The 22,120-nt window shown below is 43.8% G+C and overlaps 1 protein-coding gene across 3 annotated transcripts in view; it reads left to right on the forward strand.

The window, feature by feature from the left end:
• cdk8 (cyclin dependent kinase 8) overlaps positions 1 to 22,120 on the forward strand; it is a 195,419-nt gene that overhangs the window by 135,888 nt on the left and 37,411 nt on the right. For all 3 annotated transcript variants that reach the window (XM_072476908.1, XM_072476909.1, XM_072476910.1), the window contains 3 exons: positions 8,558 to 8,689; positions 9,788 to 9,931; positions 16,235 to 16,304. In XM_072476908.1, coding sequence (XP_072333009.1) covers positions 8,558 to 8,689; positions 9,788 to 9,931; positions 16,235 to 16,304 — 346 coding nt within the window. The remainder of the gene's footprint in view (positions 1 to 8,557; positions 8,690 to 9,787; positions 9,932 to 16,234; positions 16,305 to 22,120) is intronic.

The raw sequence follows: 22,120 nt of genomic DNA on the forward strand, positions 1-22,120 counted from the left end.
GACAAAACTCAATTTGCCTTCTTAATCACCTGTTGCACCTGTAAACCAATTTTTTGCGACTCATGCACTAGGACACCCAGGTCTCTCGGCACAGCAGCATGTTTTAATATTTTATCATTTAAATAATAATCCCTTTGCTGTTAATCCTACCAAAATGAATAACCTCACATTTGTCAACATTGTATTCCATCTGCCAGACCCTAGCCCATTCCCTTAACCTATCCAAATCCCTCTGCAGACTTCCGGTATCCTCTGCACTTTTTGCTTTACCACTCATCTTGGTGTCGTCTGCAAACTTGGACACATTGCACTTGGTCCCCAACTCCAAATCATCTATGTAAATTGTGAACAAGTGTGGGCCCAACACTGATCCCTGAGGGACACCACTAGCTACTGATGCCGACCAGAGAAACACCCATTAATCCCCACTCTTTGCTTTCTATTAATTAACCAATCCTCTATCCATGCTACTACTTTACCCTTAATGCCATGCATCTTTATCTTATGCAGCAACCTTTTGTGTGGCACCTTGTCAAAAGCTTTCTGGAAATCCAGATATACCACATCCATTGGCTCCCCGTTATCTACCGCACTGGTAATGCCCTCAAAAAATTCCACTAAATTAGTTAGGCACGATCTGCCCTTTATGAACCCAGGATGCTTCTGCCCAATGGGACAATTTCCATCCAGATGCCTCGCTATTTCTTCCTTGATAGATTCCAGCATCGTCCCTACTACCGAAGTTAAGCTAACTCGCCTATAATTACCCGCTTTCTGCCTACCTCCTTTTTTAAACAGTGGTGTCACGTTTGCTAATTTCCAATCCGCCGGGACCACCCCAGAGTCTAGTGAATTTTGGTAAATTATCACTAGTGCATTTGAAATTTCCCCAAGCCATCTCTTTTAGCACTCTGGGATGCATTCCATCAGGGCCAGGAGACTTGTCTACCTTTAGCCCCATTAGCTTGCCCATCACTACCTCCTTCGTGATAACAATCCTCTCAAGGTCCTCACCTGTCATAGCCTCATTTCCATCAGTCACTGGCATGTTATTTGTGTCTTCCACTGTGAAGACCGACCCAAAAAACCTGTTCAGTTCCTCAGCCATTTCCTCATCTCCCATTATTAAATCTCCCTTCTCATCCTCTAAAGGACCAATATTTACCTTAGCCACTCTTTTTTGTTTTATATATTTGTAGAAACTTTTACTGTCTTTTTATATTCTGAGCAAGTTTACTCTCATAATCTATCTCACTCTTCTTTATAGCTTTTCTAGTAGTTTTCTGTTGCCCCCTAAAGATTTCCCAGTCCTCTAATCTCCCACTAATCTTTGCCACTTTGTATGCTTTTTCCTCTTAGATATCCACGGTTGATTTTCCCTCTTTCTACCGTCCTTCCTTTTTGTTGGTATAAACCTTTGCTGAGCACTGTGAAAAATCGCTTGGAAGGTTCTCCACTGTTCCTCAACTGTTTCACCATAAAGCCTTTGTTCCCAGTCTACTTTAGCTAGCTCTTCTCTCATCCCATTGTAATCACCTTTGTTTAAGCACAAAACATTAGTGTTTGATTTTACCTTCTCACCTTCCATCTGTATTTTAAATTCCACCATATTGTGATCGCTCCTTCCGAGAGGATCCCTAACTATGAGATCATGAATCAATCCTGTCTCATTACACAGGACCAGATCTAGGACTGCTTGTTCCCTCGTAGGTTCCAATACATACTGTTCTAGGAAACTATCGCGGATACATTCTATAAACTCCTCCTCAAGACTGCCTTGACCGACCTGGTTAAACCATTCGACATGTAGATTAAAATCCCCCATGATAACTACTGTACTATTTCTACATGCATTCGTTATTTCTTTGTTTATTGCCTGCCCCACCATAATGTTACTATTTGGTGGCCTATGGACTACTCCTATCAGTGACTTTTCCGCCTTACTATTCCTGATTTCCACCCAAATGGATTCAACATTATTCTCCACAGCACCGATGTCATCCCTTACTATTGCCCGGATGTCATCCTTAAATAACAGAGCTACACCACCTCCCTTACCATCCACTCTGTCCTTCTGAATAGTTTGATACCCTCGGATATTTAACATCCCAGTCGTGACCATCCTTTAACCATGTTTCAGTAATGGCCACTAAATCACAGTCATTCACGATGATTTGCGCCATCAACTCATTTACCTTATTCCGAATACTACGAGCATTCAGGTAAAGTACACTTATGTTGGCTTTTATACCTCTGTTTTGAGTCTTAACACCTTGATCAGTAACCTCTCCTAAGTTATTTTTCCTCTTAACCTTTCTCCTAAGTTTCCATGTCGTTGAACCCATATCTTCACGTAACAACCTGCCTCGTCGCTTTCCATTTATGTTTTTACTTCCCGTTTTATTCCTTTTAGTATTACTGGGCCTATTCACTGAGCTCCCCTCAGTCACTGTACCTTGTACTGTCGCCCTTTTTGATTTTTAACTATGGCTTCTCTGCCTTACACTTTCCCCCTTACTGCCTTTTGTTTCTGTCCCAGTTTTACTATCTTCCGACTTCCTGCATCAGTTCCCATCCCCCTGCCACATTAGTTTAAGTGTAGCTCCAACAACACGCGAGAAGCTTGATACCATCCAGGACAAAACAGCCCGCTTGTTTTCTCCCCCTTCCACAAACATTCAAACCCTCCACCACCGACGAACAGTGGCAACCGTGTGTACCATTTACAAGATGCTCTGCATTAACTCACCAAGGTCCCTCAGACAATACCTTCCAAACCCACGGCCACTACCATCTAGAAGGACAAGAGCAGCAGATACCTGGGAACCCCACCACCTGGAGATTCCACCACCCTGACTTGGAAATATATAGCCACTCCTTCACCATTGCTGAGGCAACATCGTGGGACTCCCTCCCTAACAACACAGTGGGTGCACCTACACCTTGTTGGGGATGGTCATTGCCTGGCACTTGTGTGGCGCATATGTTACATGCCACTTCAGTCCAAGCCTAAATATTGTCCAGGTTTTACTGCATTTGGATATGCACTGCTTCAGTATCTGAGGAGTTGCGAATGGTGCTGAACATTGCGTAGTCATCAGCAAATATCCTGAGAGCTCCTGCACTGATGTCCTGGAGCTGAGATAATTAACCTCCAACCACCACAACCATTTTCCTTTGTGCCAGATCTGTCTCCAACCAGCGGAGGGTTTCCCCCCTGATTCCCATTCGCTGTAATTTTGCCGGGGCTCCTTGATGCCATACTGGGTTAAATACTGCCTTAATGTTAAAGGCAGTCACTCTCCCCTCACCTCGAGCATTCAGCTCTTTTGTCCATGTTTCAACCAAGGCTATAATGAGATCAGGAGCTGAGTGACCTCGGTGGAACCCAAACAGAGCATCTGTGAGCAAGTTATTGAGTAAGGTTCAGAACCCCATTGACAATAAATGCGATTGGATAGTCCCTCCCTGGTTTGCAAAAAGATATGCAAACCAGGGAGGAACAGTGCAATCATTTTGTGATCTATTAATAAAGATTATTTATTAAGTTAAAAGAAAAGCACACTGCAAGAAGAACTATAATACACTGCAACAGTGCACTTAACTACACTAATGTCTATACACACAATATTGCATGAAGTTATCCCTTTGTTCCCAACTACCTAAGTTTCCTGAACGCTGAGACGCTTCTTTTCCCTAAACAACATCCAATATTATATAACTGAGCTAAATCCAGCAGGTAATTACAAGGTTGTTTGTCCACGTTTGGGAAAACCGTCTTCCATTTCAGCAAAGGCGTAACCCTCTCGGTTCGAGTTTTGGATTTTAACTAACTGCCCTTTTAGGAATAAAGTGTTTTCAGGGGAGACTGTTCTCTGCAGCTAGGTGTGGCTGTAGTGGTAGCTGCTCCAATTCCAACCCCACTTGAGCCAGAGCAGCAACACGGGTGAAATAAGATTTTATTTGAAATACCCAAGGTCATTGGTTGATCCCAAGGTTGATTGCTTCCGGTTGCGGCTATGCGGAGCTAAGACGCACGATTCGGCAGCTCCCGCGAAAACGGACTTTCGGGCTCGATAGAAGAGCCCCAATGGAACTTTTTTCACAGCCAACCCGTGGGGAAGAGAGGAGAGAGGTCCCCTACTAACTTGTATGGACCGGACCCGCAGCGAAAAGGCCAAAAAAGTGGCATTGGAGCAGCGGGAGAAGATAGGGAAAACAAGCAAAATGGCGGCGGCCGGGGACAAAGAGGAGATGCAGGAATTCATCAAGCGCTGCTTCGAGGAGCTGCGTAAGGAGATGGTGGCACCTATGTTGGCAATAATTGAAGGACTGGGGGCAACCCAGAAAGCCCACGAGGTGAAGATCTAGGAGATCCAGAACAAAGTGAGTGAGAATGAGGATGAACTCTTGGGCCTGGCAGTGAAAGTGGAGTGGCACGAGGCGCTACACAAGACGTGGGTGGGAAGACTCGAAGACCTGGAGAACAGGTCGAGGAGGAATAATCTGAGGATCCTGGGTCTCCCAGAAGGAGTGGAGGGGGTTGACACCGCGGCATATGCGGGCACAATGATCGGGGCGCGGAGGCCCCCCCGGGATTGCTGGAGCTGGAAGGGGCGCACCGAGTGCTGGCGAGGAAGCCCAAGGCAAATGAGCCGCCAAGGGCGATGGTGGTGAGATTTCACCGGATTACGGACAGAGAGAGGGTCCTAAAATGGGCCAAGAAGGAGCGGAGCAGCAAGTGGGACAACGCAGAGATGGGTCATCTACTCAGCTGAAGAATGTTGCGAATACTTCAACCTTATCTTTTGCACTGATCATAGAATCGTAGAATTTACAGTGCAGAAGGAGGCCACTCAGCCCATCGAGTCTGCACCGGCCCTTGGAAAGAGCACCCTACTTAAACCCACGCCTCCAAATTATCCCATAACCCAGTAACCCCACCTAACCTTTTGGACACTAGGGGGCAATTTAGCATGGCCAATCCATGTAATCTGCACATCTTTGGACTGTGGGAGGAAACCGGAGCACCCGAAGGAAATACCTCTGATGTGGTAGGTTTCTCCATTATTGATTTTTTAAATAAAATATTTTATTGAGGTATTTGTGATTTTGTAACAATAACAGAAGAAAGTGTACATACATATATAAACATAGTGCAAAGGCCGTCTTCCTCCCTCCCAGGTCCCAACTTTCTTTCCCCCCCGCCCCCCTGCTGACTGTTAATTTTCTCTAAAGAAGTCGATGAACGGCTGCCACCTCCGGACGAACCCTGACATTGACCCTCTCAAGACGAACTTGATTTTCTCCAGACAGAGAAAGCTAGCCATGTCAATGAGCCAGGTCTCTGACTTCAGGGGCTTTGAGTCCCTCCAAGCTAATAGTATCCGACTCTGGGCTACCAGGGAGGCAAAGGCCAGGACGTCTGCCTCTTTCTCCTCCTGGATTCCCGGGTCTTCCGACACCCCAAAAATCGCCACCTCTGGACTCAGTGCCACCCATTGTTTTTAAACACCTTGGATATGACATTCGCAAACCCCTGCCAGCATCCCCTAAGCTTCGGGCATGCCCAGAACATATAAACATGGTTTGCTGGTCCTCCCGCACATGACCCACAAAATTGTTCTTGTTGAGGCACTTTGTGGCTTTCAATTCACATTCCAACTTGCACACCTGACTTCTATCCCAAAGAACCTGCTCATCCGGGCCACTGTCATGTGTACCCGGTAAACAACCTTAAATTGTATCAGGCTGAGTCTGGCGCATGATGTGGGCGCGTTGACTCTACTCAACGCATCCGCCCAGAGACCATCCTCTATCTCTCCCCCTAACTCCTCTTCCCATTTGTGTTTCAGCTCCTCGGTCTGCGTTTTCTCTGACCCCATGAGTTCTTTATAGATGTCCGAAACCCTCCCCTTTCCCACCCATACTCTGGAATCTATCCTGTCCTGTATCCCCCTTGGTGGTAGGAGCGGGAAGGTTGAGGCCTGCCTGCGTAGGAAGTCCCGCGCCTGCAGGTACCTAAACTCATTCCCTCCCGTCAATTCAAATTTCTCCTTCAACTCCCTCAGGCTTGGAAAGCTCCCCTCTATGAACAGATCTCCCATCCTCTCGATCCCTGATCTTTGCCATCTCCGAAACCCTCCATCCAGCCTCCCTGGGGCAAACCGATGATTATTGCAGATTGGAGACCAAACCGATGTTCCCTCTGCTCCCACATGTTTCCTCCATTGCCCCCAGACTCTCGGGGCCGCCACCACCACGGGGCTGATGGAGTACCGTGCCGGCGGGAACGGCAGAGGCGCCGTTACCAATGTCCCCAAACTCGTGCCCTTACATGATGCTGCCTCTACTCGCTCCCACACCACCCACTCCCTAATCATGGCTATATTTGCCGCCCAATAGTAATTGCTAAAGTTCGGCAGCGCCAACCCACTCTCCCCCCGGCTACGCTCCAGCATGTCTCCATTATTGATGATGGCGATCTTTGTGGAGTTTCTTCCTCCAGTGAGCTGTTTAATTGTCCATCACATTCATGGCTGGATGTGGCAGGACTGCAGAGCTCATATCTGATCCATCATTTGTGGAAGTGCTTTGCTGTGTTTATTACTTACTACTTGTGCTGCTTGGCACTCATGTAGTCCTGTGATGTAGCTTCACCAGATTGACAGCCAGGCCATGAGTTTACAGATTGTGAATGAGCACAGTTCTGTTGCTGCTGGTGGCCCACAGCTCTTCATGGATGCTTGGTCTTGAGTTGCTAGATCTATTTGAAGTCTATCCCATTCAGCACAGTGGTAGTACTACACAACATGATGAAACGTATTCTCAATGTGAAGACAGGACTTTGTCTCCCCAAGGACTGTGTGGTTGTCATTCTTACTGATACTATCATGGAGAGATGCATCTGCTGCAGGCAGGTTGGTGAGGATGAGATCAAGTATATTTTTTCCTCTTTGTTCCCTCGCCACCTGCCGCAGACCCAGTCAAACAACCATGTCCTTTCGGACCTGGCCAGCTCAGTTTCTAGTGGTAGTACCAAGCCACTCTTGGTGATGGACATTGAAGTCCCTCACCAGAGTACATTCTGCGCTCTTGCCAGCCTCAGTGATTCCTCCAAGTGGTGTTCTACTTGGTGGAATACTGATTCATCAGTTGAAGGAGAGAACGATACATGGTAATCAGCAGAGGTTTCCTTCTTAATTTCTTTATCAATGAATAACCATTATTTTTCCCAAAGCTTGAGCAATCTTCAGTTTATCTGAAAATTCTTAAATAGTCAATATTTAGGTTAGATTGGGAAAGCTGGTGATGCTCTATTTGGAGCAGAGGAGATTGAAGCGAGGTTTGATGGAAGTATACAAGTTTATGCTGGGTTTCAATAAGTTAGGCAAAGAAAAGCTGTTGCCTTTAGTTGATGATGCAAGGACTAGGGGACTTAGATTTAAGGTTTTGGGCAGTGGATGTAGGGGGGAATGTGAGGAACAGGTTTTCTATGCAGTGAGTGGTAACTACTTGGAACTTTGCTGACTGAGGGTGGAAGTCGAGGTAGTTAATTATTTGGAAAGTAATTTGGATGTGCACTTGAGGGAAATAAAACTGCAGGCATTTGGTGATAGAGCAGAGGAATGGGGCTGATCGGATTGCTGTAGAGAGCTAAATGCCCTCTGTGCCATGAATTACTATATTTGTCAGCTTGTAGCTGAAGCAACATCATTCTATTGACTTGGTGATCTACAAAAACTTTACTTCTTACTAAAACCTTTACTTGTTTTTATGGTAATTTAACTAAAAGTTTATAGTCTCTTGGAATGTTCTCAATGCATGTTTGCATTGTGTCTCACATTAATCTCATTATCCTTGAGTAAAACTAAATATTCCCCAGATTTGTGCGACCCTGTGCTTCTGGCCATCTCCATCCTTATTTATGCTAGCTGCTTCCACAGTTTCCCCACTTCATTCTTTTTCCTCCCAGCTGACTTCATATGTTCTTTCTGCAACTATTTATTGTTTTAGCTGTCTCCACGTATTCCCTGTAGAATCCTTCATTGTCCAAACTGTTGTTTGCTGACTGGTTCTCTATTCTTAGAGTTGGAAGACTCCCTTCAGTCTGTGTCTGCTTCCTTTCTTTATGATTGTGAATAATTATCAGTTGCCTACAAGAGCTGAAAGAAAAATAAATGGGAGGGGGAATCCAGCAAGTAAGATAAAGAAAATATGCCGGTGGGCACAAAAGCAGAAACAAATGAGAAGGAAAATTTGAAAATCTAACTGCAGAAATCTTTGATTTGTGGTTAATTCATCTCTGGAGAAACATGAGTGTGTTGGGAAAGACAAATATCTGACAAGTTATCTTTGCATCATTGTCTCTGCATTGCTTTTTGGGCAATGATTGGAATCTGGCATAGAGCAACTTTGGTAGAGTCCTGTAGTCTGGTGTAAATGGAGAGATCAATTATAATCTGGGGAGGAAACACGATATAAAAAAGCACTTTTGCTGTGTATTGTACACCAATGTTCATTTTAACCTTTTCAACATTGTATACTTTTCACGCAGCGGACATGGGTTTTGCTCGATTATTTAATTCGCCCCTGAAGCCTTTAGCAGACTTGGATCCAGTGGTAGTAACATTCTGGTATCGAGCACCAGAATTGCTGCTTGGGGCAAGACATTATACCAAAGCCATTGGTGAGTTCTGAAATGAATTGGAAAACATTAATGTCCTTGAATAGCATTCTCCTTGCTCAGGAAAATAAGTTAATGAATATTCATGATGTTAGGTATCCAGTTTTAAGGTTTCTGTGCTATCCAGATAATATATACTGGAAAATTAGGAAACAGAATTTGGAATGAAAATTTATTCAAAGACCTATAAACATGCATTTCTAAGTGCAAGAAAAGTGAACAGCAGAGTGCTGTTTTGTTTTAAACTTAATTCAAGTAGCAAAGCTTACTCTTACTGAATGACCAAAAGATGTACATCATTCATTTGCAAAGTGAAATCTTAAGCTTGTTTCATTTAATTTACTATTGATAATACAGTTTAAAATATAGAACTTGTATGTTTCCAAATTTAATTATTTTATTTTTTCATTTGTAAGGGATGCTCAGCCTTAATTATGACTTAAGAATCTGCTAAAGTCTTTCAAAGTTAAAATAAGACAAAGTTGTTTGAATTTTTAAAAAATGGATGTCTCCTAATTCTGAATTTTGTAATTACGAAGAAAACTTTCTTTTTTTTAAATAAATTTAAAGTAGCCAATTATTTTTTTTCCAATTAAGGGGCAATTTAGCGTAGCCAATTCACCTACCCTGCGCAACTTTGGGTGTTGGGGTTGAGACCCATGCAGACACTGGGAGAATGTGAAAACTTCTCACGGATAGTGACTCGGGGCCGGGATCTAATCCGGGTCCTCAGTGCTGTGAGGCAGCAGTGCTAACCACTGGGCCACCATGCCGCTCAACAAAGAAAACTTTCTAAGTTACAATCCACAACTTGTATCTCACAGTTTGTATTTGCAACATCGTACTTCAATTATATCAATACTGTAGCTCTGATGACGGTGCTGCTTTGAAATACAGAATAACCCATTTTGTTCCAGAATGAAGCTTGTTTCATTTGTTAGCAGTCTCTGAAATTCTGTTGCCATATATATGAAAGTCAGGGTAACATTTCTAAGTGATCAAGCTCAAAAGCGAACATGCTCTCTGATCTTCAGAAGTTGCCAAATTCCAGTTTGCCTGTTTAGTCCATTTTCTTACTGGTCTCTTTTTCTATTTTATTAGATATTTGGGCTATTGGCTGCATATTTGCTGAACTGCTAACATCTGAGCCTATTTTTCATTGTCGTCAAGAGGATATCAAGACTAGTAACCCTTATCACCATGACCAGCTGGATAGGATATTCAATGTAATGGGATTTCCAGCGGGTAAGTTTGGAATCTTGACTGACCTGATCTCGAGTGAATTTAAGGTGCATTTTTAGTAAAGGCAACTGAGTCAGTCGAGTAAAAATAGAGTACTCGTTTATTCACAATAGAAACGTATCTGCACACACAGGAACGAGTTTGGCTTCACCGGCTCTTTCTCTCTCTGGAGGCCTGTCTAGTTCGGCCAACCTTGCAATCAACAATCCCCGCCCTGTGGTGCATACCCTCCTCGAGCCACAGAAGGACTATAATCAACCCTGTCCCGTGTGCCCCGTGCGGAATACTGCACCCCTCTTTCCACCACCCCCTTCCAGAGAACGTCGCTTGCGACTGGAACGCCGGGGCGGAGAACCTGTAGGGTGCGGCCGGGCGACGACAAGACCCTCCGAGTCTGTGTATCCATCTTGGAGTCCGAAGAATAAGATGGGCGTAGCAGAGCAGGCAGCAGAGGCGATGGATTTGGCAGTAGCGGGGCCGATTGCTCATAGAGGGACATTCTGGTGGTCGGTCAGACTGCAGGCGGGGACCACCGATGGGACTTCGGAACAGCGGAAGAATGGGCACAAATGTGATCAAGATGTCTTTTTATTAATTGCCTGCGCACAAGGACCTGATATGAGTCGAGACCGGTCTAACCCTGGAAGCCCACGAGGGCCCTCACCAAAGTTGCAAATTGAGATCTCCTATTCCAGGTTTCAAATAGCGCAATGGGCCACACCAGTGTGGGCAATATCTTTGCAATTCTTGCGAGCAGCACACGTTACCGCCAATGTCGGGGGGGCTATAACAAGTGCAAAGATGGTGACCCATTAACAGCTCCATGACTGGATGCGGAGCGGTGCGATACGAGAAAAGAAATCGAGTCAGCCTGGTGTCCACCGATCCAGTGGACAGTTTCTCAGACCCCATTTTGAGTCTGGAAAGCACGTTCGCCAACCCATTTGCGGAGTGACAGGTTGCTGTGTGGATATGTCAGATACCGTTCGACTTCATGAAGGTGACAGATTCCTTGCTAGTGAACGAGGCCCTGTGGTCTGTTGCAGGTTCTCCAGCAACCTGTGCATGGGAAAAGAGTCATGTGGCCGGTTGATGGTGGCGCGAGAGGTGATGGACGACATTCGGTGTACCTCCAGCCATTTTGAGTGCACTTCGACGATCATCAGGAACATAGAGCCCAGAAACGCCTGGTGAAATCTGCATGAACACGGATCCGGGGTGCCCAAGGCACTCACACGGGTGTAGGGGCGACGCCACTGGGAGTTTCTGGTGGGCCTGACAGACAGGCCAGCGTTGAGCGAGCAACTCTATGTCTGCATCTATGCCGAGCCACCAGACATAGCTCTGGGCCAACATTTTCATCTTGGTAACTTCTGGATGTGCAGCATGAAGGTCCTTCAAGATCAGCAGTGGACCTTTCTCTGAAACGACGACCCTGATACCCCAGAGGAGGACACCATCCTCAACGGTCAGCTCTATCATCTTTCAGCTCCACGGGCAGATGTTGACGTGGGCCACTGGTCTGCAACACAAGGAGGGGGAGGCGAAGAGATAGATGCTCGTCGGTCACAGGGGTGAGAGTGGAGCCTTCGATAGTCAGCTGCTCCCCAGTATAGGTGGCCACGCGGGCAGTCGAAGTAGACAAATGCAATTTTCGCACCCCGAGTGGATTTGGTCGAAAAACTTGCGCGGGACAACTGATGCAGCAGCAGCAGTGCCCAATGCCATGCAGAGAAGGTGACCATTGATGTTCACCAGAGCATGGACAGGAGCCAGTCTGGGCATGGCCTGGCAATTCAGTTGTATTTCCAAGTCTCTGTCAGCCTCTTCAGGGTCGACAGCATGGTGGGCGCGAGTTTGGGGTCGTGCGGGCAGGATGGTGTCTATCATAGGGGCGCCGCAGCGGGCGCTTGCAATAGCCACACTTGCTCGTGGGCGCCATCAGCCCTGTCGGAGTCCAGAGAGGGTGCAGCTAAACCATAAACTTAAAAGCTTCTCTACCTTAGAAGGCCCCAGTTGCTAAGCAACACCCAATGCGTGTATGCCTTTTATTTATTCTTCATGCCATAGCCCCCTCTAAGTACAATAGAAACGCAGTTAGAACTTAACCTACCTGCACAAATTCAAACACCTTTGTCCAGGATGGAGCTATAGCTTTTACCCCGCCAGGCTCAGAGACGTTAAATTAAACCCACTTGAAACTATACCTTATTTCTAATGTTTGCCAATACAAATCTAATTCCCTTAAAACTGCCTTTGTTTTTCTCACAATACAAATATAATCCCTTAAAGCTACCTTTTGTTTTCCTAACACTGTCTTTTTAAATTCCTGGCTGTTTAATAGTGTATCTGGAAATTAGCTCTGCTCACAGCATGGACAAAACATGTGTTTGAAGGAGAACAACAGATAGTGTAGGTTAAATACTTTCACTCCTAGATGCCTCAAGGGAAATTTGGTTCTCCATTCTTCAAAATAAACTTGTTATAAAATGTTTTATCTCTTCCATTATATAATGTGACATAGCATAAACAACATTTCAGTATCCTTGAGAGCTCCAGCCTTTCACAGCTTTACTGACTATTTGAAACTGAATTTTGCAACTGTTTTTAATCTTAAGGAAGATTCTAGATTTGGAAATCCGTGACCATATTTTCAGTGCAATGTACTTTCTCTATCCATATTAAAATATTGGAATGTAGATGTCTTTAATTTATTGGCTAATTTTCAATGTTGCCACTGAAATATGGTATTGGGAAAGCCCATGAAGGCCATCGAGGGCCTTCGGTACTTCTGGTGCCTTGGGCTAATTGAATGGAAATGTGGAGACATCGGAACCACCTCAATAATTTTTGATTGGCATTCAGACCAGGTTGCGAATTCCTTACTTCTGCACAAAGCTAAAACAGGGCATGTGCAAGAAATAACACACACCACTACAGTATTACCAAATGTGCATGAAAAATTGAAATACCAGGATTTAATTAGAGAAGTAGAATAAAGATTAGTTGATTGAAAGATCCTGGAATCATGGAAGAGAAACGTTATTTTACGAAAATAAATGGAATACTTTATGCTGAAGCTTTTCTTTATGATATTACAATGCCCTCCCTATTGCAGCAGCTTAACAAATAATAAGCTAGTATTTGTGCCTTGGGTAGCATGGATATCAACTCCTAAAGCTCATTTCTCTGTGCACTGCTGCAGACAAAAGATCTTGGGTGGGAGAGCAGAATGGCTGCTGCTGGTGGAACTGTACGCAACTTTTTGTTTCACTTGTGGGCAAATCAACTTCAGTCTACCTGCATACGCCCACAAAACTTGTACAGATCTTATTTGTATATTGAGAAATGCCAAAAGCCAGGAGAATGAAAAGCAAAAATATGTCCTGAACATTCACAGTTGCTTCGCTGCTGCCACTAATATTTGGAATTCCTCCTTGCAATTAAAATGGGGCAAGTCCAGAATGCCGGCAGACTACATATTGTGTAATGAAAGAAGGCTTGCAATATAAGTGCCCAATAAATGGTGCTGATGTCAATTGATCTGCAATTCAAATTTAAAATTGGTCTACAGCAATTCAACTTTAATTGGGTTTCTGGAAACTGTTTGTTTCAAACATTTGTGGTTGCTGTTTAACCTGAACTGGCATTGTGCATCATTCCACAATGTTTACAGTGCAGTGTATATCGGACAAGTAATTGTCCGCCACTGGGTAAGCCAGAGATAAATGTGAACAACCTGGATTCCTCAAGTATTGTACATCACTGTTCAAAAAACATATCTTCCCACTTGATATTTAGAATATGGCAAAGACTGTAGCTATGGAAAGAGTTTAACCTTCTCTCATGCCTGCTGTACAGGTGGTAGCAAGAATTAGTGTGCTCAGAACACACTTTTAATAGACTTCATGTTAATTTCCTAATTTTCTACACATGGTTAATCACTTAGCCAAAATTATTTTGACCGTTAATTTAAAGAAAAAAGCGTTTGTAAGCGGCATTTAATGCTTTAGTCTGAGGGGTGGCATTTGTGGTACAGGAAGCACTGCTTTAGAGCACAACGACATTTGGTTGGGTCTTGCACTAAGTTTTGAATTGCCTTTTTTTTGTGCCATTATAGAGTCCAAGTTTCAACGAACTCTGGCAACAGAAATCCATTTTGTTGTCGGTTTCAATAGTATAGTGTGGGTTATTTTGATCAGGAGACAAGTAAATTATATTCACCCTACTTAAATTTGGTGTTATTTCAAGTCATGCTTTAGGACTAATAGACTGAATCTGAAGTTTATCTTAAGTTTGGTTGTACTGGACACAAAAGCGGGATGAAAGCAAAATGCTCTGGATGCTGAGATCTGAATCAAAAATAGAGAATGCAGGTCTGACTGCATCTGTAGGGAGAGAAAACAGAGTTAAAGTTTCAGGTCCATTTGCCAACTTGTCAGAACTGAAAGGGAGGGGAAATGTATTGTATGTTATATTGTATAAGGAGGGTGGAACAGCTGGAACGGGATTAGTGGGAGCTGGGAGAGATTGCAACAAAGATGTAGCAAATCTTAAGAACAAGTGACAGATGACCCAGTGGGGGAAGGTGGGGAAGGAAGGGTTTTTGCATTGAGACAAAAATGTATGAGATTTCTTTTTAATAAGGTCAAGCTTGAGGAGAAATATCACATCTAAAGTTGTTTAACTCAGTGTTGAGCCCTGAGGGCTGTACTGTGCCTAATCTTTGCACTTCACTGGAGATTGCAGCAGACCAAGGATGGAAGCATGGGCATGAGATCATGCAACAAGAAGGTTACTGAACGTGCTAAAATTAGGTGCCTGTGTACTCCTGTTAACTTTGGGTTAAATTTAAACTAATCTCTAATTAAAAGAATTTGAGTGCTTCTTGTTTCTTTGCTATAAATTCTGTGTGAATTTGGAAACAAAAATACTATTTCTAAGTTTGTGGCTGACATCAGATTGAAGGGGTTATCAGTACTGAGGGTGACTGCAACAAATTAAAGGAGGAATTAATGACTTGCAAAATAAGCTAATAATTGCCAAATGAAGTTCAACACCGATACATATGAGAGAATACATTTTAATTTGATAGGAAGAATAGGGAAACATTTATTAATTAAGGTCATTTATTCATTAATTTATTATTTAAGGGGAGGCGGTGGTGCAGAGATATTTTCACTAGTTTAGTAATCCAAAGACCGGGGGTAATGCTCTGGGAAGTAGTGTTCGAATCCCACCATGGCAGATGGTGAAATTTGAATTCAATAAAAGTCTGGAATAAAAAGTCTCCTAATGATGACCATGAAACTATTGTTGTAAAAACCCATCTGGTTTACTTGTGTCCCTTAGGTAAGGAAATCTGCCATCTTTCACAGTTCTGACCTACACATATCTCCAGATCCACAGCAATGTGGTTGACTTTTAATTGCCCACTGAAATGGCCGAACAAGACACTCTGTTCAAGAGCAATTGGGGATGGGCAGTGGTGTCTACATCCTAGAAATGATTTTTTTTTTGAAATTGAAAAGTGCAAGTCTAGATGGGGTAGAGGAACAAAGGGATCTCAGAGTGCAAGTACAGGTTAGCGAGGCCATATGAAAATCAAACCAAGTACAAGGCTTTGTTTCTCAAGGGATGGAACTGAAAAGTAGGAAAGTTATATTAAACCTATAATAAATTTTGGTTAGACAACACTTAGACTACTGCATACAGTTATGGTTGCTATATTATAGAACAAAGAAAAGGACAGCACAGGAACAGGCCCTTCGGCCCTCCAAGCCTGCGCCAACCATGCTGCCCGTCTAAACTAAAATCTTCTACTCTTCCGGGATCCGTACCCCTCTATTTCCATCCTATTCATGTATTTGTCAAGACACCCCTTAAACGTCACTATTGTCCCTGCTTCCAGTGCAAACAACCCGGAATCACAAAGAAATCCAACAGCGAATTCAGGAGAAACCGCTTTACTCAGAGTAGTAAAAATGTGGAACTTGCTACTGCAGGGAGTGGTTGAAGTGAATAGCATTGATATATTTAAGGGGAAGATGGATAAGCATATGAGTGTGAAGGGAATAAATGGCTACGATAGTAGATTTTAAATGAGAAAAGATGGGAGAAAGATCAATTGGAGCAGAGACACCGTTATCAATGGTTGGACCTAATGTCCTGTTTTTGTGCCATATGTTCTATATGTAATGCTGTTTTTTTTTTATTTGTCGGTAATATAAACCAGAAGCATATTGAAATCATGAATGGGCAGCAGTTTAAATTAACAATGCATTTTATTTCATGGTTTGTTGCCAGATAAAGATTGGGAAGACATTAAAAAAATGCCAGAACATTCAACGTTGATGAAAGATTTTAGAAGAAATACGTGAGTTTATTCTTAACTTACCTGCTATAATTAATTTATATGCAAAAGTACAGTCACTACGAAACATTATACTATTTTAGAATTACAGAATGGTTACACCACAGAAGGAGGCCTATTGGACCTTTTGTCTATGCTGACTCTCAGCAAGAGTAATTCGGCTAATCCCATTCCCCTGCCCTATACCCATAGTGTTTCAAATTTGTTCTCTTAAGCTGATTGCCTAATTTCCTTTTGAATGTCACAATATAATCTGCCTTCGCCACTCTCGTGTAGTACATTCCAAATCCTAACTATACACTGCATTTTTAAAAAATTCCTCATGTTGCCATTTGTTCTTTTGCCATTTATCTTAAATTGGTGTCTGTTATGTTCCCAATATACTGCAAAGAGAAAAGGTAAGGATGTGCCATACACTTGGGTTTCTTCCAAATACGATACAAGGCTTATTCAGGAGATGTTGCTCATACAATACAAAATGAAGACCTAAAGCCCACGCAAGCACTGCTGATGTCACTACAGATCACGTGACATTCCACCGGCAGGGAAGTTTTACTTCAATACATAGCACCCTCCCCCTTTACGTCATTGTTCGAACAACAACTTTTTAAAACATTTGTACATGTCAATTATACATTAGATACATTACTTTGCACTGTTATCCTTTCACATATATACAACTTGATAAGTGAGTCTCTGAGGTGGACATATATTTAATTTGGATTGTACTTGATGTTCTGGAGGCTGACTACTCCATGGGCAGGATTCTCCAGTCTCTGACGCCGAAATCGCATTCGGCGATCAGCCGGAGATTCCCCGTTTGTGCGAAAATCGGATCGGCGCCACTTTTGTGATGCTCCACCCCCTCCAAAACAGCATACTCAGAGTACGCCGCACGCCGTATAGACGGCCTCTTAACGTCACCTGAGGCCCTCCCCCGATGTTCCGCCCCCCCATGGGCCGAGTTCCCGACGGCGTGAGTCACTCTTGGTATTTATTTTTGTGAACCCGATGTGGCGGCTGCGGACCGAGTCCAGTGCCGCCATAGTCGGGTGGGACCCGTTCCGCGGACAGGGGGGGGCTTTGCAAAGAGCTGGGGGCACTGGTGGGGGATGGTCCAGGGGTGGCGAGCTTGACCAAAGGGGGGGTCATTATTTGGCAGGCCGGCATTTCTCCAGTCGTATCCGCAGCAAAGCTGGGGGCTTTGCTCTGCGTGCCTGCTAGCTCCCCGCCAGACAGAGGATCGGTGCAGCTTTTGCGCCATTCTTTCTGGTGTAAAACGCCACTGTTCCCACGCCGGCGTCAGCACTTAGTTTTCAAATCGGAGGATCCAGCCCCATACCGTTGAAGTGGCTCTGGAAATAGTGGATGCATTGGTGGTCATCTTCTGGGATTCTGTAAACTTTGGAACAATCCCTGCAGATTAGAGGGTAGCTAATATCACTCCAATATTCATAAAGGGAGGTAGAGAGAAAACAGGGAATTATAGACCAGTAAGCCTAACATCGGTAGTGGGGGAAAATTCTGGAATCCATTATCAAGGACTTTATAGCAGAATATTTAGAAAGCAATAGCAGGATCAGTCAGAATCAGCATGGATTTATGAAGGGGAAATCATGCTTGACAAATCTGTTGGAATTCTTTGAAGATGTAACTAATATAGTTGACAAGGGGGAGCCAGTCGATATGGTGTATTTGGACTTTCAGAAGGCATTTGACAAAGTCCCGCAAAAGAGGCTATTGTGCAAGATTATAACGCATGGGATTGGGGGAAGTGTATTGAGGTGGATAGAAAACTGGTTGGCAGAGAGGAAACAAAGAGTAGGGATTAATGAGGGATTAACCTTTCTCCTCTTTGCTTCCCCCTTCCCCTCCCCCCTGCATCCATTCCCACGGATGCAAGGGTTGCAGCGGTGGAGTGTTTCTTAGTTTTATACAGGACTGACAATTGCCCCACTTTCCTTTCAATTTGAGCATATAATCCTGGCCACCAAAAATAATTGCTTGCCAGTTCTTTCATCTTCACCACACCAGGATATCCCTTGTGTAGCTGGGCAAGGGTTTTAGTACACAAACACGGAGGAATAATCACTCTTGATTCCCCATAAATATAACCGCCCTGGATTGTAGACTCAAGTCTTCTTTGATGTAGGGATTTAGGTCTGGATTTCTACAGTGTACATCTGCCATCATTCCTTTTAGGACCATGTCCATAACCTTCTCCATCAGCAGATCGGTTCTTGTGTATCACTGTACTCGAGATGAAGTCACATTATCTGCTTGCGCAAAATATAGGATGTTGATGAAATTTTCTTCAGGTTCTTGCTTGATTTGTAACAGGAATCTTGACAAAGTGTCAGTATTTGCATGTTGCTCCAATTTACAATACTGAATATCATAAGTGTGTGCTGATAATATGAAAGACAATCTCTATGACCTGTTAACTGCTAAAGAAGGAATACCTTTATACAGCCCGAAGATTGTCTTCAAGGGGCGGTGATCTGTCAAGAGAGTGAAATGACATCCATAAAGGTGGGAGTGAAACCCTATTCCAAATATGATGCTCAAAGCTTTTTCTAGCTGAGCATAATTTTTTTCTGCACTGGTAAGAGTTCGTGAAGCGAATGCTTATCGGTCCTTCCTCTCCTGAAGGTATGTGCAAGACGACTGCGCCAACCCTATAGGATGTCACATCGTAAGCAAGTTAAACATCAGCTTGGAATTGTAGTGAACCAACAGCTCTGACTTCTTTAAGACTTATTTTTCCTCTTTAAATGCACTTTTGCATTATTTAGTCCAGTTCCATACTTGTTTGACACATGATAAAGTGTGTAAAGGCTACAATCATGTTATTAAATGTTGGGCAAATTTACCATAACAATTTATGAATCCCAGAAACGACCTCAGTTGTGTCACATTTTGAGAACGCGGTGTTTCTAAGATTTCTATCTTATTTTTCGATTCCTTCTGCAAGCCATCTTTATCAATGATATGACCCAGGTAGTTTATGGATGGCTTGAAACAGTCACATTTTTCCTTTTCAACTCTGAGATTATTGTTTTAGAGACATTTCAGTGTAGCTTCCAAGTTATTCAAGCGATCTTGATCACTTGAGAAAGTCATCTAGAGAACATTGCACCCTATTTAGCCCATTCAGAATTTGATCCATGGATCTCTGAAAAAGAGCAGGAGCAGATGTTATCCTGTTCGGGGAGGCTGGTGCGGGAATTGAACCCGCGCTGCTGGCCTTGCTCTGCATCACAAGTCAGCTGTTTAGCCCACTGTGCTAAATCAGCCTCTATGCGTTGATATGCTGTTAAGGTGATCGGAGAAAGGTATAGGGGAGATGTTAGAGATAGGTTCTTTACACGGAGAGTGGTGGGTGTGTGGAATGCACTGCCAGCAGAGGTGATGGAGTCAGAGTCATTAGGGACATTTAAGCGACTCTTGGACAGGCGTTGGACAGCAGTAATTTGAAGGGGTGTAGGTTAGGTTGAACCTTGATTAGGATACATGGTCGGCACAACATTGTGGGTCGAAGGGCCTGAACTGTGCTGTACTGTTCTATGTTCTGTAAATGGAACAGATTTTTGTGTGTCACAATAGTGAGTAGAGACTGTGATTTTGAAGCCAAATGTATTTGTTAATATGCCTGTTAGATCTATTTTACTGAATTTCTGACCTCCAGAAAGTCCAGCAAATAAGTTATCAGAAGGCATCAATGAATAGTGATCTTTGAACAATACTGGGTTTATTGTTATCTTAAAATCTCCACCTCTCCTTACTGAGCCATCTCTTAGTACAGGAACGATTGGTGTAGCCCAATCACTTGTAGAAGCTGGTTCAATGACTCCAGTTTGAACTAATTGTTCAGTTATTGGCCTGATGACCTCTGGTACATTTCTGCCTTCGAGATATTTTGATGTACTGTTTGGCTTAATTTTGAGATCAACTTCAATTCCTGCCATTAAGACCAGTAAGTCTTCAAATGCATTTTTATACTTTTCCATAAGTTGCAGTGGGCAATTCTTTGAATCAATCAGTTGATTGACATCTCTCCTAGTCGGCTGAGATGTTTTCTTCCTCTTATACATCTTAGGTGTTGGTGAAGTTTGCCGTGACCAACATGCTTCGGCAGTATGGCCCTTTTGACACTGTTCTTGAACATATTTTCTCTACTTCAAATTCCCCCGTTGTATGTCCAACTTGTGCATATCAATGACATGATTGTACTCTTGCAGACTTGGTTTTGACAGTCTCCATCTTGTGAATCTTCGCTCCAGCTTCTGTCTGTGAAGCCTCACTTGCTGCTAGCTCCTTTGTTGTAGCAATTTCTAAAGCTGATTTAAGAGTTATGTCGCTTACAGTAAGCAGCTTTGGCTGAATAGCTTCCTTGTGGAATCCAAATACCAGCTTATCACGAAGGGTGTTCTCTTGTGTTGCACCAAACTCACAGTATTTTGTTAACCATCTTAAGGTCGCCATAAAATAACTGTAATATACTTTCACATGCTTCCTGACTACGTGGTCCAAGTCTCACTGTCGTCATCAACTACATCGATGTAGTTGTCCTTTGTCTTTTGCCCTACACCTTTGTCCGCCATTTTGAATACTGGCTCCCAGGTTCTAGACTACTTTCAACCCATGATTTTTATGGGATTTGAGCTCCCCTGGCTAAGCCAGCGTTTGTTGCCCATCCCTAATTGCCCTCGGGAAAGTGGTGGTGAGTCGTCTTCTTGAGCTGCTGCAATCCACATGGTGTAGTAACACCCACTGTTCTATTAGGGAGGGAGTTCCAGGATTTTGACCCAGTGACAGTGAAGGAAGGAAGATTATACTTCCAAGTCAGGATGCTGAGTGACTTTGGGGGGGCGGCTTCCAGATGGTAACCTTCCCATGTATCTGCTACGCATGTCTTTCGAGATGGTAGTGGTCATGGGTTTCAATAGGGCTGTCTAGGGAGCCTTGGTGAGTTCCTGCAGTGCATCTTGTATATAGTGCACACTGCTGCAACTGTGCATCGGCAGTGGACGGAGTTAATGCTTGTCGAAGGGGTGCCAATCAAACGAGCTGCATTGTCCTGGATGGTGGTGAGCTTCTGGTGTGTTGTTGGCGCTGCACTCATCCAGGCAAGTGAGGAGTATTTCATTACACTCCTGACTTGTGCCTTGTAGGTGTGGACAGGCTTTGGGGAGTCGAGAGGTGAGTTACTTGCCACAGGATTGCTAGCCTCTGACCTGCTCTTGTAGCCGCTGTATTTATATGTCTAGTCCAGTTCAGTTTATGGTCAATGGTAACTCCCAGGAAGTTGATGGTGACGGATTCAGTGATGGTAATGCCATTGAATAACGAGGGGCGATGATTTGATTCTCTCTTATTGGAGATGGTTACTGCCTGATACTTGTGTGGCATGAATTTTACTTGCCACTTGTCAGCCCAAGCCTGGATATTGTCCAGATCTTTCAGCATTTGGACATGGACTGCTTCAGTGTTTGAACATTGCACAATCATCAGTGAACAGCCTCACCTCTCACCTTATGATGGAAGCCACGCCAGTGATGAAGCAGCTGAAGATGGTTGGGCCTAGGACACTATCCTGAGTAACTCCTGCAGTGATGCCCTGGGACTTAGATGACTGACCTCCAACAACCACAATCAACTTCCTTTGTGCCACGTATGACTCAACCAGTGGAGTGTTATTTTCACAATTTGCAATAAGACCATGGTGTAAATTTAACATCCCCTAGCCGGCATATTTGAAGGTGATGGGCTTGTATAATATAGGTGGCCTGCCCGTTGCCTTCCCAACCACCCCTGCA

The sequence above is a fragment of the Scyliorhinus torazame genome, chromosome 15 (assembly GCF_047496885.1).
Source record: "Scyliorhinus torazame isolate Kashiwa2021f chromosome 15, sScyTor2.1, whole genome shotgun sequence".
NCBI classification, from domain to species: domain Eukaryota; kingdom Metazoa; phylum Chordata; class Chondrichthyes; order Carcharhiniformes; family Scyliorhinidae; genus Scyliorhinus; species Scyliorhinus torazame.